This window comes from Harpia harpyja, chromosome 19, assembly GCF_026419915.1.
Source record: "Harpia harpyja isolate bHarHar1 chromosome 19, bHarHar1 primary haplotype, whole genome shotgun sequence".
Lineage (NCBI taxonomy): Eukaryota > Metazoa > Chordata > Aves > Accipitriformes > Accipitridae > Harpia > Harpia harpyja.
This window is the reverse complement of record NC_068958.1, coordinates 7,372,462-7,384,881: the sequence shown is the minus strand read 5'-3', so window position 1 is coordinate 7,384,881 and position 12,420 is coordinate 7,372,462. Positions and strand designations below refer to the sequence as shown.

General features: G+C 59.7%; 2 protein-coding genes and 1 long non-coding RNA gene across 9 annotated transcripts; 2 read left to right on the top strand and 1 right to left on the bottom strand.

The window, feature by feature from the left end:
- Positions 1-297: 297 nt before the first annotated feature.
- TOR2A (torsin family 2 member A) lies at positions 298-5,052 on the top strand. Of its 2 annotated transcripts, none has more exons than XM_052814838.1 (5): positions 298-480; positions 744-1,009; positions 2,156-2,331; positions 2,679-2,806; positions 3,393-5,052. In XM_052814838.1, exons 1-5 carry the CDS (start codon positions 339-341, stop codon positions 3,635-3,637), a joined length of 957 nt encoding a protein of 318 aa, XP_052670798.1. In that variant the 5' UTR covers positions 298-338; the 3' UTR covers positions 3,638-5,052. The 2 variants fall into 2 exon arrangements, with proteins under 2 accessions (XP_052670798.1, XP_052670800.1); XM_052814840.1 differs by having other exon boundaries at positions 345-454.
- Positions 4,472-8,926, bottom strand: LOC128154347 (uncharacterized). Of its 6 annotated transcripts, none has more exons than XR_008239321.1 (3): positions 6,028-8,926; positions 5,263-5,744; positions 4,472-4,657 (listed from the first exon to the last, which is right to left on the bottom strand). It is a non-coding gene; the product is annotated as an uncharacterized LOC128154347 (long non-coding RNA). The 6 variants fall into 6 exon arrangements; XR_008239319.1 differs by having other exon boundaries at positions 5,263-6,199; positions 6,283-8,926; XR_008239323.1 differs by having other exon boundaries at positions 6,283-8,926.
- Positions 8,927-9,088: 162 nt separating this feature from the next.
- On the top strand, positions 9,089-11,839 carry PTRH1 (peptidyl-tRNA hydrolase 1 homolog). Its single transcript, XM_052814372.1, has 5 exons — positions 9,089-9,172; positions 9,817-10,036; positions 10,200-10,299; positions 10,945-10,990; positions 11,425-11,839. The coding sequence occupies exons 1-5, from the start codon at positions 9,107-9,109 to the stop codon at positions 11,614-11,616; spliced, it is 624 nt and encodes a 207-aa protein (XP_052670332.1). The 5' UTR covers positions 9,089-9,106; the 3' UTR covers positions 11,617-11,839.
- The last annotated feature ends 581 nt before the right edge of the window (positions 11,840-12,420 follow it).

The window sequence follows — 12,420 nt, the reverse complement described above, 5'->3', positions numbered from 1 at the left end:
GGGACCACCGTGCTGAACCCAGCCCCGCCAGGCCCCCGGACCGCCGCGGTGGCCCAGCGACAGCCCTTCGCTGGAAGGGCTGTGTGGCTGCCCTGACCCCCCCCCCCCGCAAGGGGGGGAACCGGGGTCCCTGCGGGCCCGGCCCCGAGCGGGGCACGGAGCCCCTGCCCACGGCGGGAGGCGGGGCAAAACGGGCCCGGCCCCGCCCCCGCCTTCTCCGACAGCCCCTCTTTTCCGGTGGCCCCGCCCCTCGCCCTGGCCCCGCCTCCCCTCGCCCCGCCCCCGCGCGGGGCACGCCGGGAGCTGTAGTGCGGGCGGTGCCGGAGCGGGCGGCCGCCATGGCCCCCGGCGCGGCGGCAGCGCTGGCCCTGACGCTGCTGCTGGCGGCCGCCGCCCGCCCCGCCGCCGCCTGGGACCTGTGGGCGCTGCGCTGCGGCTTCTCGGCGGACTGCGAGTGCGGCTTCGGGCCCGACCTGCGCGGTCAGCGGGGGGGCGGAGGGCCGGGGGTGGGGGCCGTGAGGCGCGGGGTGCCAAGGGGCATGGGGCCCTGAGGCGCGGGGGGTCGGGGGAGCCCCTGAGGACGGGGACTCCGCGGCCAGGGAGGCGGTAGGCGAGGGGGTCCCGGCAGCCGGGGTGCCTGGGCTGGCTGACGGGGAGGGCCCGAGGAAGCAGCCCTCAGAGACGGGACAGGCAAGAGCTGCTTCGGCCTGTGTTTTCTGAGTCTTGACTGGGCTTTGCTTCAGGTCTGGAGTGTGACTTGGCCATGAATCTGGTGGGGCAGCCGCTGGTGAGGCAGCAGGTGGTGAAGGGAGTGAGGGAGTTCCTGGAGAACCAGAATCCGGTGAAACCCCTGGTGATGTCCTTCCATGGCTCGACTGGAACAGGCAAAACCTACGTGAGCTCCATGCTCATCCGCTACCTCTTCCAGGGTGGACTCCAGAGCCCCTATGTTCACCACTTCTCTCCAATAGTGCACTTCCCCCATGCTGAGCGGATAGAGCAGTACAAGGTAAGGGACGCCTCCCCAGACAGTACTACTTAATTGGGGCATTTTTTGGTTATGTCCATCTTGATCCTCAGTACTACATGTGCATTCAGGCTGCTCTCTGAAGTGCAGTAGGAATAAAAGCTCTTTGTTTTACCCTCTCAGATGAACACAGCTGAGCGAGTGGCTCCACACACTGGCTGAAGGATTCACTAGTGACTGTGATATACTCTGGCACTCAGTTATCACTTTCATCTTCCCCACAGTAGTCCTTGCCATGATCATGTTCTCATTCCTTAAATATTTACACAGCCCTTTGAACGCACAAAAGTGCTTTACTTAGATGAAAGGCAGTAAAATTCTCCCATTGCTTTCCAAACGGTTTGATGGCTGTGAAAACCTGCATATCACTAGACTTGTAATCCCCTCCTCACAGAACAAGCAGCTCCTGAACAGCACCTCTAGACTCTTAACCATGCCTCTTAAAGCTGAGAAAGGGAAGAAATCAAAATGTGAAGGTCAGCTCCCAAACCCTCAGCAGAGTGGGGAATCAGTGCACCTGGACATTTGCTTTCTGGGTGTCTGGGGAAGTTATGTATTGTATTCTGTCCTTAGAAGAAATACTCTCCGGAAGGTAAAACCCACACTGGGTGAAGTGCTTCAGCTAGGAGTTATACATGCCCCCAGGCCATGTGAGTGGTTTTGTGTGGGTTGGCATCTACATTAAAGTAACTTCAGCCATGGTAAAGAGCCAGAGCTCTTCTGGGTCAGCGCAGGCACATGTTTTTGCACCAGGACAGGAGCTGGCAAAAAGCACTCAGTAGCTGGAAACTGTGTAGATACACGGTGAAAGAGAAGAATGAGGAGAACTGTAGGAGTCTGAATCTCCAGCTTGAGTTTGCTGCCTCCTTCTTTAAATCTGTAATAAAAGATCTACAATGGGCTAATAAAGCCAGTAACAGCCACTGTGCAAAACCCAGAATAAAGGAGGCCTCCCCCATGCTGGCTGTTCCTGCTCTGAGTAGGTCATGCTGTGCAGGGACAAGCTGCTTTCAGCGCCTTCAACTCCACTTGAGCTCAGGCCTCAGCCTTTGCTCTGAGGTGGCTCAAGCCTCCCTTGCTGCCCTCGGTATCTCGCTGCCTTACAGCTTGGTGGGTATTTTTTCCTAGGAAAGCCTGAAGCGCTGGATCCAAGGGAACTTGACAAACTGTGGACGGTCAGCCTTTCTCTTTGACGAGATGGACAAGATGCACCCGGGCCTGATTGACGTGATCATGCCATTCCTGGGACCCTCGTGGGTTGTGTACGGGACCAACTACCGCAAAGCGATCTTCATCTTCATAAGGTAAGAGAGGCTCCTCTGTGGCATAATGGGGCCTTCCAGAGCACCGCTTCTCATTTGGGCAGAGGTCATACCTGCTTCAGAGCACACACTTGTTTTGCTTTTCCTTCTCCAAGTCTTGAGCCTCTACAAATAGCAAGAGACTCTATTTCATTGTGAATAGACAGACCTGGAGAGCCTGAAAAAGCTCTCCTGTCCCTGTTATTTGGCTGCTTTTACAGGAGTCATTTCAGGCCAGGCAGCTGGGAAATCCTGGCTTGCACTCGTGCTGGAGGGTGTCAAGCGCCACCTCTGTCCTGCAACACCGTTTTCCGGGATACATGCCAAATAAGCATCTCATTCTTGTGCAGCAATGCAGGAGGGGAGCAGATCAACGAAATGACACTGGCTCTCTGGCGTGCCCGCAAGGACAGGGAGGAGATCAGCCTTCAGGACCTGGAGCTGGCCATCTCCCAAGCTGTGTTTGAAAACCCTCAGAGTGAGTCCGTGGAGCAGAGCCCTTCCTGCAGGGTCAGAGCCCGGCAGAGGGAGCCAGGACCATTCCAGGCAGCCACTGACACCACCTGCCACCTCCCAGGCAGCCAGAAAGGGACGAGCAGGTTTTGAGGGAAGGGAACTGCGATCCCCTCGAGGTTTCCTGGCGAAGGCAAGGAATAGCCCAGCCTTCCAAGCCAGCAGACCTGTTGCCATGTTTAGCAAAGCTCTTTGGAGATAAGGTATATTCACATTAGGGGGATGGCAAACAGCACAGCAGGCTCACTGGAAAGGCACCAAGACGTACCAATCCCCGCTGCCTGCCTGGTTCTCCTTGCTTTGTCCTTGTCACAGGGAGCAGAGCTTAAGTTCTGACTAGTCAAGCTAAATCCCCCCATTCGTGGAGAACAAGTCTATTGGGGGGGGGGGAGGAGGGCGACAACTGATGGATTCAGCTCTCTCCCTGTACAAAACTGGAACAGATCTGTCTTCAGTTGAGTATTCTGGCTTCGCACAAAGCAGCTCTTTGAATTCCAGGGACTGCAGAGACTCTCTGAAAGTAAAACCAGTCTCTTCCTTGGCTTTTGCAGGTGGATTCTGGAAATCTGGGATCATCAACGAACATCTCATCGATTTTGTTGTGCCCTTCCTCCCACTGAAGCACCACCATGTAAAGCAGTGCGTCGTCAGCGAACTTATCCAGCAAGGCCTCGAAGTACGTCCGGATGTTGTCCAGGAGGTGGCTGACAGCATCCCCTACTTCCCAGAAGAAGAGAAAATGTTCTCATCAACAGGCTGCAAAACAGTGGCCTCTCGGATCAGTTTTTTCTTCTAGTCACTGGCAAGGGCCTTGCTTAGATCCATAGGGAATGTATATGGATCTGTAAAGCAGCAGAGCCCAGGGCTGGAGGGATGAGCAGTGGGAGCTGCATGTTCCCTCTTGGGAGCACAAGTGCTCTCCTGAACTCGTCTCTCCAGCCCCAAGGAGGCCACTGCAGGATGCAGCTGTGGGACCAAGTGCAAGTGATGTGATCTAAAGCACTTTACTGATGTAGCCTTGGCCAGGTGAGGGTGGATACGACCAGCCCAGCACACCACCCAAGACAACTGTGACAACAAGGAGAAGATGCTAAGAGGGCCTGCAGTGTCAGGGAGGTTTCTTACCCTGCCGGCAGCACCCGCCTGCAGCTTCCCCCTCTCCTGGCAGCTATTGATACCCAGCACATCAAGATTCTGAGCCCAAAGAAGAATATTTCTTTCCTATGGCATTTTAATAGTTTTTAAAGACCTTTTTAAGCATGGCTGTGTCTCAGCTCCTTGGTACAATGTGACAGTGCTGGTGCTGACTCCTGCAGTGCTGGCCTGTGAACACCTTCAACATTGCAGCGAAGTTTTCTTTTCAAGGAAGTTTGAGCCAACTTCTTTCCAGCTTCCTTTCACTGTGAATAGGTGCTGGTAGGGACCAGCTTCACCATCAACAAGCATGGAGGGGTTAATGTGGGAGATGGCAACACCTAATCTGCCAAAAGCCAGGTTCTTCCTACCACCCCCTTGTCCATCTTTCCCCTAAGGTCCAAAGGATTTCCTTGCAGCAAACCAGGAAAACAACAACAATAAGACTTTTCACTTGTTTTACCAGCTATAAAAAATTTCAGTCCTACCTCCAGGGTAGCCCATGGTGCCACTAATGGTTTTGAAAATTCCTTTTATTCAGTGATGATTTCTACAGCAGGCTGAGAGTTGGTGCTATGAGCTGCTGAGCCTCTCGTACATCCTTCTGCTGGTCAGACCTTGCAGGCTTTGGCTGGGCGGGCCAGCATCCGTTCAGCTTCCGGGGAGTGTCACAACAGGGGACCTGGGGACAACCAAGAGAAGATCAGTGCTCCACAGTGCCAAGCATGGGGTGCACAGCACCACTGGCCTTTGCCCAGGTTTTAACCTCCTCTGTGCAATCAGTTATGGGAGAACAGGTCAGAGGAATCAGAATCATTCACTCTCCAGGAACAAACTGCCCAAGGGGTGGGTGCAGGGATGCTTCCCAGAGCTCCGATGCCCCACTCAGGCCTTATGCTGAAATGCGCTGCCAGCACTTGGGACCATTCCAGCTTCAGGGCCAGAGCTTTGGGGACAGCAATTTTAGACACCACCCAAGTGCTGCCCAGGAGCTGGTCTGCAGACAGGCCCAAAAATTCTGCCTCTTCCAAAAATGTTATGCATTTCTAATTTTGAAATAAATCTTTTATGAAATAAGTGGTTGGGGAACAGTCTTTTACTTGGATTCCTGACTGCAGGGGCAAAACCTGCCTTTGCCAGCATGAATACTTCAGCAGTGAGCTGTGAAACATGTCACTGTGCTCCAGAGCAAACGAAACCCTCGCACTCGGGATTTGAGCAACCCCCCTTTGGAGTGGGCAGCACTAGTAGGCTAACACCCAAGACAAACTACACCCCAGCACGTACCTATTGCTGCAGTCGCACCAGGCAACATCAGCCAAAATGGTGAGTTCAGGGGGGCTCTGAGCTGTTTTCTCCAAGGATTCTTGGGCAAGGCATCCAGTTTTGCTCCTCAGGACAGCACAGACAGTCTTTCTTGGAAAGAGGTAGCTTATGAGGGAAAGGATCTGCAGTGGTGACAAGGTGAGACCTGGATCTCCTCCATGGAAAAACTCTTCCCCACAGTGAGTTCTCAGCACTTACTGAGCCACGGGGTTTCCACTGCCGCAGCTAAACACCCACCTTGTGCCACCAGCAAAGGCCCCGCCAGCCCCACCAGGACCTGCCCCAACAGGGAACCTGGGTTTCACCTCAAACACAACCCAGATCGATCAAGCCATGCCGCTGCCCCGAGTGGTGCCATGCTGGGTGATGGCCATGTGGCAACATGTTCCCCTTATCACAGCCAGACACAGGGGGGCTTCTGTCCTGAACTGGGGTTGAAGAAACTGGAAAATAAGGAGGAAAGAGACCTGCCCAGTGGCTCTGGCACAAAGTTGTTCCAAGAGCCAGGCTATAACCCTCACTGCTTGGCTTGGACCCACACCCTGGCAGGACCCCTGACTCCAGTCCCTGATCCTTGATCAGCTGCTGGCTCCCAATGCAGAACAGAAATACCAGGCTTGCCTCAAACTGCATGAGGGGTAGGCACAGAGACTGCAGTCAAGGCAACAGGCTGAGAACATCGCCCACAACCCGAAGAGAGCATCAGGGAGCAGCGCAGGGCTGTACCTTGCCATCCGCAGGGTTGAGCCACAGATGCTGACTTAGGGCAGCATCCTCCCTCGCACTTTCCACCCTCCTCAGGCACAGGTGGGCGCTGGCCCAGCACAGGTAGTACAGCGGTTTCTGGGGGTTGTGCTCAATGGCCATGGAGAATTGAGCTTCTGCCTGCCAGTACTACCTGCGAGGGGACAGGAGTGAGCACACTCTGCAGCCTGGCTCGTCACCAGCCCTGGGGCAGACCGCACCAGCCCACCCGCTCACCTCGCCACCAAGTCCTGCTGTCCCAGCTCATGCAGTGCCGCTGCAACCCATCTCCGCACAAGGCGGGCTCAGATCCAGCGCCTGCTGGTAATCCGCTAGCGCGTAGGCCAGCTCCCTCAGGCAAAGGAAGCAGTCTGCAGGGAGGCAGCGTCAGCGTCTCGGTTAAATGAGAGCTGCTGGGGGCTGGCTGCCACCCCCGGGCTTTGTCTGGAGCTCTCCGTGCCAGTGGGAAACACGCACGGCGCATGTCCAGCCACCCCAGCCACAAAGATTTCAGCATCATTAGCCAAAAGCTCTGAGCTCCACTGGGCAAGAGACGCAGCCCGGTCTGGAACAGAGCAGCCATTCCCAGCCACAGCCCCAGGACAGGCCATGCAGGGAGGGAACCAAACCACCAGTGGTAAATCCAGGCTCCTGGTACCTCTCCCCACTGCTGAATTGGTCCAGGCAGGCACAGCTGTGAAGCAGGGTCAGGACCAAGGGACAACCCGGGAGCCCCACTGACCATTTCAGTCACTGGTCCCTAACACAGGACCCCAGCACACAGCCTTCCCCTGCACACGCTCAATGCCCAAGTGCAGATGCTGCTGTCTGACACCCCAGCCCTCACCCCGGGGACCCCGCTGCAATCCCCAGCCCAGCTGCCTGCCTCCTCTGTTGACACAGAGCCCCTTCTCCCTCCTCTCATCCCACAGAGCCTCACCAAGGAGCATCACAGCCTCATCGAATCAGCCCAGATGTAGCAGTTCACAGCAGTCATTGTAGGTGAGTGCCAGCTGCCGAGCCTGGGCCTCTGGGGCACCCAGGTCCCTCACCCTGGCTAAGTCCTCACGGGCTACACTGAAGTCCTTGAGCTGTTGGAGGGGGGTTCCCCTGTGACACAGGCACAGAGACAGGAGAGCTCAGAGGCCAATGGGGCCAACCAGCTGCGGTGACACTCTCGCTACCTGAGGGTGAAGAATTCAGCAGCCAAGGGGTCATTCTCTATGGCAAAGCTGGTCTTGAGCCGGGCACCGCGCAGGTCCCTGCACAGGGCCTTGGACACCACCTTGGCCTTGGCCTCCTGGCCTCCTGTCAGCAGCCTCTGCCCCAGGGCCTGGGTGGCTCCATGCTACAGCTCCAGCTCCAGGGCCCGTCGGATGTCCTGGTGACACAGGGCCAGCTGCCCAGGGAGGCCAGATACCCTCAGAGCGTGGCACTTCCCGCTGCATCCCCAGACTCCAGGAGGGGCAGCAGGGCCCCTCGGGGACCGGAGCAGCCATACCTGCCCAAAACGTTCATAAAAGGAGGCACGGAGCACATATAGATCAGGGTTCCTCGTGTCCTCCTCCAGGTTTCTGTTGAGTATCCAGAGACACTCTGGGAACTTGTTGAGAGCCACAAGACACATGATGCTGCAAGAGGAGACAGGCAAGGCTGGAAGCAGCCCATAGCAGGGCCAGCCCAGCTGGACAGCCTAGCACTGCCCTGGCTTTACCTCCTCTGCCAAAACACCCTGCGGCTCGGCTGCAGCTCAGCTGCCTGTGTGAAGGCCTCGAGGGCCTTGCAGTAGAGCTCCTGGTCAAGCAGAGAAGCCCTGTCAGCTTGGCCACAGGCTGAGGCTGCAGACAGGAGGAGGGGAGCGGTGGCTGACCTGCAGGTCAAGGACAAGGGCCAGGAGAGCCAGGCACGGCTGCTCCTGTGCAGGCACCAGCGTGAGCACCTTCCTGAAGTTCAGCATGGCTGACTGGAAGTCACAGAGCTGGAGGAAGGCCTCTGCCCGCTGCTCATACAGCTCTGCCTGCACCACGGACAACCCTCAGCCCATGCTGGTCTAGCCCATCCCTGCTCAAACTACCCAGGATCAGCCTGGCAAGAGGTTAACAGCAACCTGAAGCCAGATGCCAACATAAGAGCCAACCTGAATGATACTGCCTCCCTTCTCCAGCTCCCAGCCTGGTGTATCCCTAGCCCTCTGGGGACCCTTTACCCTCTGGGGATCCAGTTCATGGCTTTCGAATAGCAGATGACAGCTTCCTCCCACAGGCCACAGGAGGAGAAGTCCAGCCCATTCCAGCTGCGAGGAAAAGAGCCAGGAGGGAAGCCCAGTGACATGCTGCCGGACTGGGGGACTGTCACACAGCCTTGGAAGAAAGCTCTGCTCCACTGGCAGGGCCAAGAGCCACCCAGGGCTGGAGGGTGGCTGGGGGGAGGTGGGGCATCATGTATCCCCTCCATCCAGCCACACCCCAAAGGCCACTGCTAAGGACAGCGTGAGTGGGAACGTAACAGGCACGAACACATAAAACACGGGACACAGCCCTGGGCACTTACTGCTCCTGCACCCTGCCCCGCACAACGGCAGGCAGGGACCCCGCTTCCCTCGGGGACCCGACGCTGACACAGACACTGGCCGGGCCCGAAGACCCTCCACAGGGACCTCTCCCAGCCGTTCCCCCAGCTGCTCCTCCGGCACCGCCGCTGTCAAACAGCCCCCCGCGGCCTCCATCCCCCTCCCGCCTGAGGGACCGTTCCCAGGCCGCCGACCCCCAGTAACCCCACTAGTTCGCCCTGGCCGCACTCCCCAGTCCCTGCCGCAGCCTCCTCGCTGGGCTGTCCCTCCGCGCAGGGGCCGGGGCCTACCGAACCGCGGGGCTTTACCTCAGCGGCGGGCACGGCCCCTGCGTGGGCGGAGCGCGGCCCGCCACCGCCCCGGGTCCGCCCTCCCGCCCTCAAGCAAGATGGCGGCGTTGCCCTTAAGCAAGATGGCGGCGGGGGCGTGGCGACACCGGTCCATTGGTGGCGCGGGGGCGTGACGTGACGGGGGAAGGGAGCACGCGGCGCGATGGTGGTGGCGGAGCTGGCGGGGCGCGCGCGACCGCTCGTCAGCCGGGCGGGGCCGCGCGTCATGGTGGGGCCGGGGGGGCGGGGCCGGGCGTGAGGCGGGGAGCGGGGCTGTGAGGGGGAGCACCGGGGGGAGCGGGGCTGAGGGCACCGGGGCTGTGAGGGGGAGCACCGGGAGAGCGGGGCTGAGGGGACCGGGGCTGTGAGAGGGAGCACTGGGAGGAGCGGGGCTGAGGGGACCGGGGCTGTGAGGGGGAGCACCGGGAGAGCGGGGCTCGGGGGACCGGGGCTGTGAGGGGGAGCACCGGGGGGAGCGGGGCTGAGGGGACCGGGGCTGTGAGGGCGAGCACCGGGGGGAGCAGGGCTGAGGGGACCGGGGCTGTGAGGGGGAGCACCGGGAGAGCGGGGCTGAGGGGGCCGGGGCTGTGAGGGGGAGCACCGGGAGAGCGGGGCTGAGGGGACCGGGGCTGTGAGGGGGAGCACCGGGAGAGCGGGGCTGAGAGGACTGGGGCTGTGAGGGGGAGCACCAGGGGGAGCGGGGCTGAGGTCTGAGGGGACCCAGCCAGCTGGGGGGAGCATGGGGGTATCGGGTCTGAGGGGATGGAGGCTGAGGGGGAGCAGGGCTGAGGGGTGCTGGGCAGGGATCAGGCCCATGGAGGGACCAGGGGCTCACGGCAGCCCGGCAGAGCCCTGTTGACACCCGGTGGGCAGGTGGCTGGCCTGGGCAACTATGGGCTGCGGGGGACGCGGCACAGCGTGGGCATGGCGGTGGTGGACTGGCTGGCCCGGCAGCTGGCGGTGGCCGAGGGTTGGCAGGTGGACAGGCGGTGCTGCGCTGACGTGGCTCTGGCCACGAGCCGTGGCCTGGAGCTGGTGCTGCTCAAGCCACGGAGGCTCATGAACCTCAACGGGCTCAGTGTCACCAGTGCTGGTGAGCAGCTTGGTCATCCCCGAAGCTTGCTCTGCCACTGGGCCCTGTGACAGGCCTGCTGTCCCCCTGCCCAGCATGGGTCCCCACAGCCCCGCTCTGCAGGATCAGGGCCTCGCGTGTCTGTCTCCCGCTCATTTCTTGGGTTGTATTTCTGTTTCCAAAGCTGAGATCTACAACCTCCGCCCAGAAGACATATACCTGGTTCACGATGACCTGGACAAGGCCCTGGGCAAGGTGGCGATCAAGCTGGGAGGCAGTGCAAGGTATGGGGTGGCCCCAGCAGCTCTCTGATTGTGTGAGCCATGCCCTTACAGGCATGTGGGCCGTTCCTGGCCCTGTCCCACCAGCCTGGCGGTGTTTTCGGCCCCAGCCCCAGCCCTGGGCTCAATCCCAGTTGCAGAGGCAACAGCTGGCTCTTTGGGCAGCCTCCCAGTTCCTGCCCTGGCAGGAAGGGCAGGGAGCCTCCTGGAAGCAGCTGTGGGCTGGATCCAGCCCATTGGCTGCACCACATGGTCTTTTTATAGTACTCTGCGTCCACTCTGCCCCAGTGCCAGATCCTGGGTCAGCCTCGAGACATTTAACCTAGGAAATCTTGCACTGCGGGATGGGGCAGGGATGGTACTAGGCCCCAGTGCTCAGTCACACATGCACTAGCTGCAGTGAGAGCCGAGACGCACAGAATGTGCTGTCCCAGCCCTCCTTCCCTTGTACCCCTGCAGCCAGCTGCTCTCAGCCCCAGGGGCTGGATGTTCCTGCAGAGCCAGGGCATGGGGACTGCAGCCACTGGCTGGGACCACATCCCTAAGTCCTTGCAGTGAGAGACCCCAGGACCAGACCATACCGGGGGTGAGGGGGCGGGGAGGGTGTCTATTACAGACTAACGGTGGGTTTTCTTATTCTCTCCCAAGGGGACACAACGGGGTCCGATCCTGCATCAGTGCTTTGCGCTCCAATGTGAGTGGGCCTCAGTGGAAGGGGATCAGTCCTGCCCCCACATCAATGCATGGCTTGTTGTCCCCCCCACTCCCATTCTTCTGACTCCCCTCAGACAAGCCCCTGCTCCCTTTCCTCTCCCCGCTTTTCTCCTTCCCCTCCTTCCCTCTGCTTCCCCGAGGGCTGGTGTCGGTTTGGCCGCCATGGAGTACATGGAAACAATTAGCTCGAGCGGCTCTGCCAGGCCTGGCAGGAGCCCGGGATCTCAGCACAGCCCAGCAAAAGCCTCTTCCAAAATCATGTTTCTTGGAGCAAGCACTCAAAACCACCTGGAAAACATGAGGGGCTTCTCTCTCGCCGCCCAGCCCCACTCGCAGCACTGTCCCCTTGCCCCAGCTCTGTCTCAGACAGACCCTTGAGGTGAAGCTCCTCCAGCTCTCCTTCTTCCTCCCCAGGAGATGACCCGGCTCAGGGTCGGCATCGGGCGGCCAGAGGGCGAAGTGACAGTGTCCAGCTATGTCCTGGCTCCGTTCAGCGCTGGGGAGCAGGAGAGGCTGGAGCAGGTCCTGCCCCAGGCAGCGACATCCCTGCTGGAGCACATCCTGCGCAGGAGAGCGCCGACGGGGGAGCCAGGGGACAGGGGCTGACGCAAACACCCAGGGACCTGCCTGGCCGATGGACAGGGCACTGCGGACTCTCCAGGGTGACCATAGTGTGGAGCAGAGCTGGCCCTGCCAGGCAGCCTGGCTGGGCACTGGGGCAGCCCCCGTCTGTCCCCACACAGATCTGGGCAGCTCGTGTCCCACTCAAACCCCTGCAGAGGCTTCACACAGCAGTTTGGCACAGAAATGAAATAAACCCTCGCCCCTGCTCCTGCCCCTCTCCCCTACGCCGCCTGCTGAACTCGGGCATTCCCTGGCTTTCTGCGGCTCAAATCCATGTTCCCATCCCTGTTCCACCAGCCCAGGCTGGAGGGAAGCTAGTGGGATGGGGGGAGCGATGGAAGCAACTTCCGCAGGGTCCAAAAACCACTTCGGCTTTGTTGAGAAACCATGGCAAGCACAAGTTGCCTGGAATCTCGTAGCTCTGCAGCACACAAGGGCTGCTCCCACTGAGCTGCAGCAAGTTTCAGGGCTGGCCTCATAGTTTTTGAGTTAGGTGGTTTTTAAGCCAAAACCCTGGAGCTTGCGACAGCTGGAGGATTTCTGGCTCCTCCTCGCAGACCCGTTACAGGTCTCATGGTGGAGAGGGCAGCCCAAGAACCGGTGTTTCACCACCACCACCACGTTTCCCAAAGCCCTCGGTGCTGCCGGCACGTCCTGTCCAGCTGCGTACCCTGCGAGTGCGGCTGCATCGAGAGCCCCAGCACGGGCAGCTCCTCGCCCACGTCCCAGCAGGCGCTGGAACAAGCGCCGGGACCCTTGCTGGGTCACGCATACCGCAGCACTGCT

What these genes read in the sequence shown, in the direction of transcription:
- TOR2A (XM_052814838.1), top strand. Translation starts at nt 339, where the DNA reads ATGGCCCCCGGCGCGGCGGCAGCGCTGGCCCTGACGCTGCTGCTGGCG. An exon ending in AGCGGATAGAGCAGTACAAG is followed by an intron (nt 1,010 to 2,155) that starts GTAAGGGACGCC and finishes ATTTTTTCCTAG; the next exon opens with GAAAGCCTGAAGCGCTGGAT. An exon ending in TGTGTTTGAAAACCCTCAGA is followed by an intron (nt 2,807 to 3,392) that starts GTGAGTCCGTGG and finishes TGGCTTTTGCAG; the next exon opens with GTGGATTCTGGAAATCTGGG.
- PTRH1 (XM_052814372.1), top strand. Translation starts at nt 9,107, where the DNA reads ATGGTGGTGGCGGAGCTGGCGGGGCGCGCGCGACCGCTCGTCAGCCGG. An exon ending in GCTCAGTGTCACCAGTGCTG is followed by an intron (nt 10,037 to 10,199) that starts GTGAGCAGCTTG and finishes CTGTTTCCAAAG; the next exon opens with CTGAGATCTACAACCTCCGC. An exon ending in TCAGTGCTTTGCGCTCCAAT is followed by an intron (nt 10,991 to 11,424) that starts GTGAGTGGGCCT and finishes CTTCCTCCCCAG; the next exon opens with GAGATGACCCGGCTCAGGGT.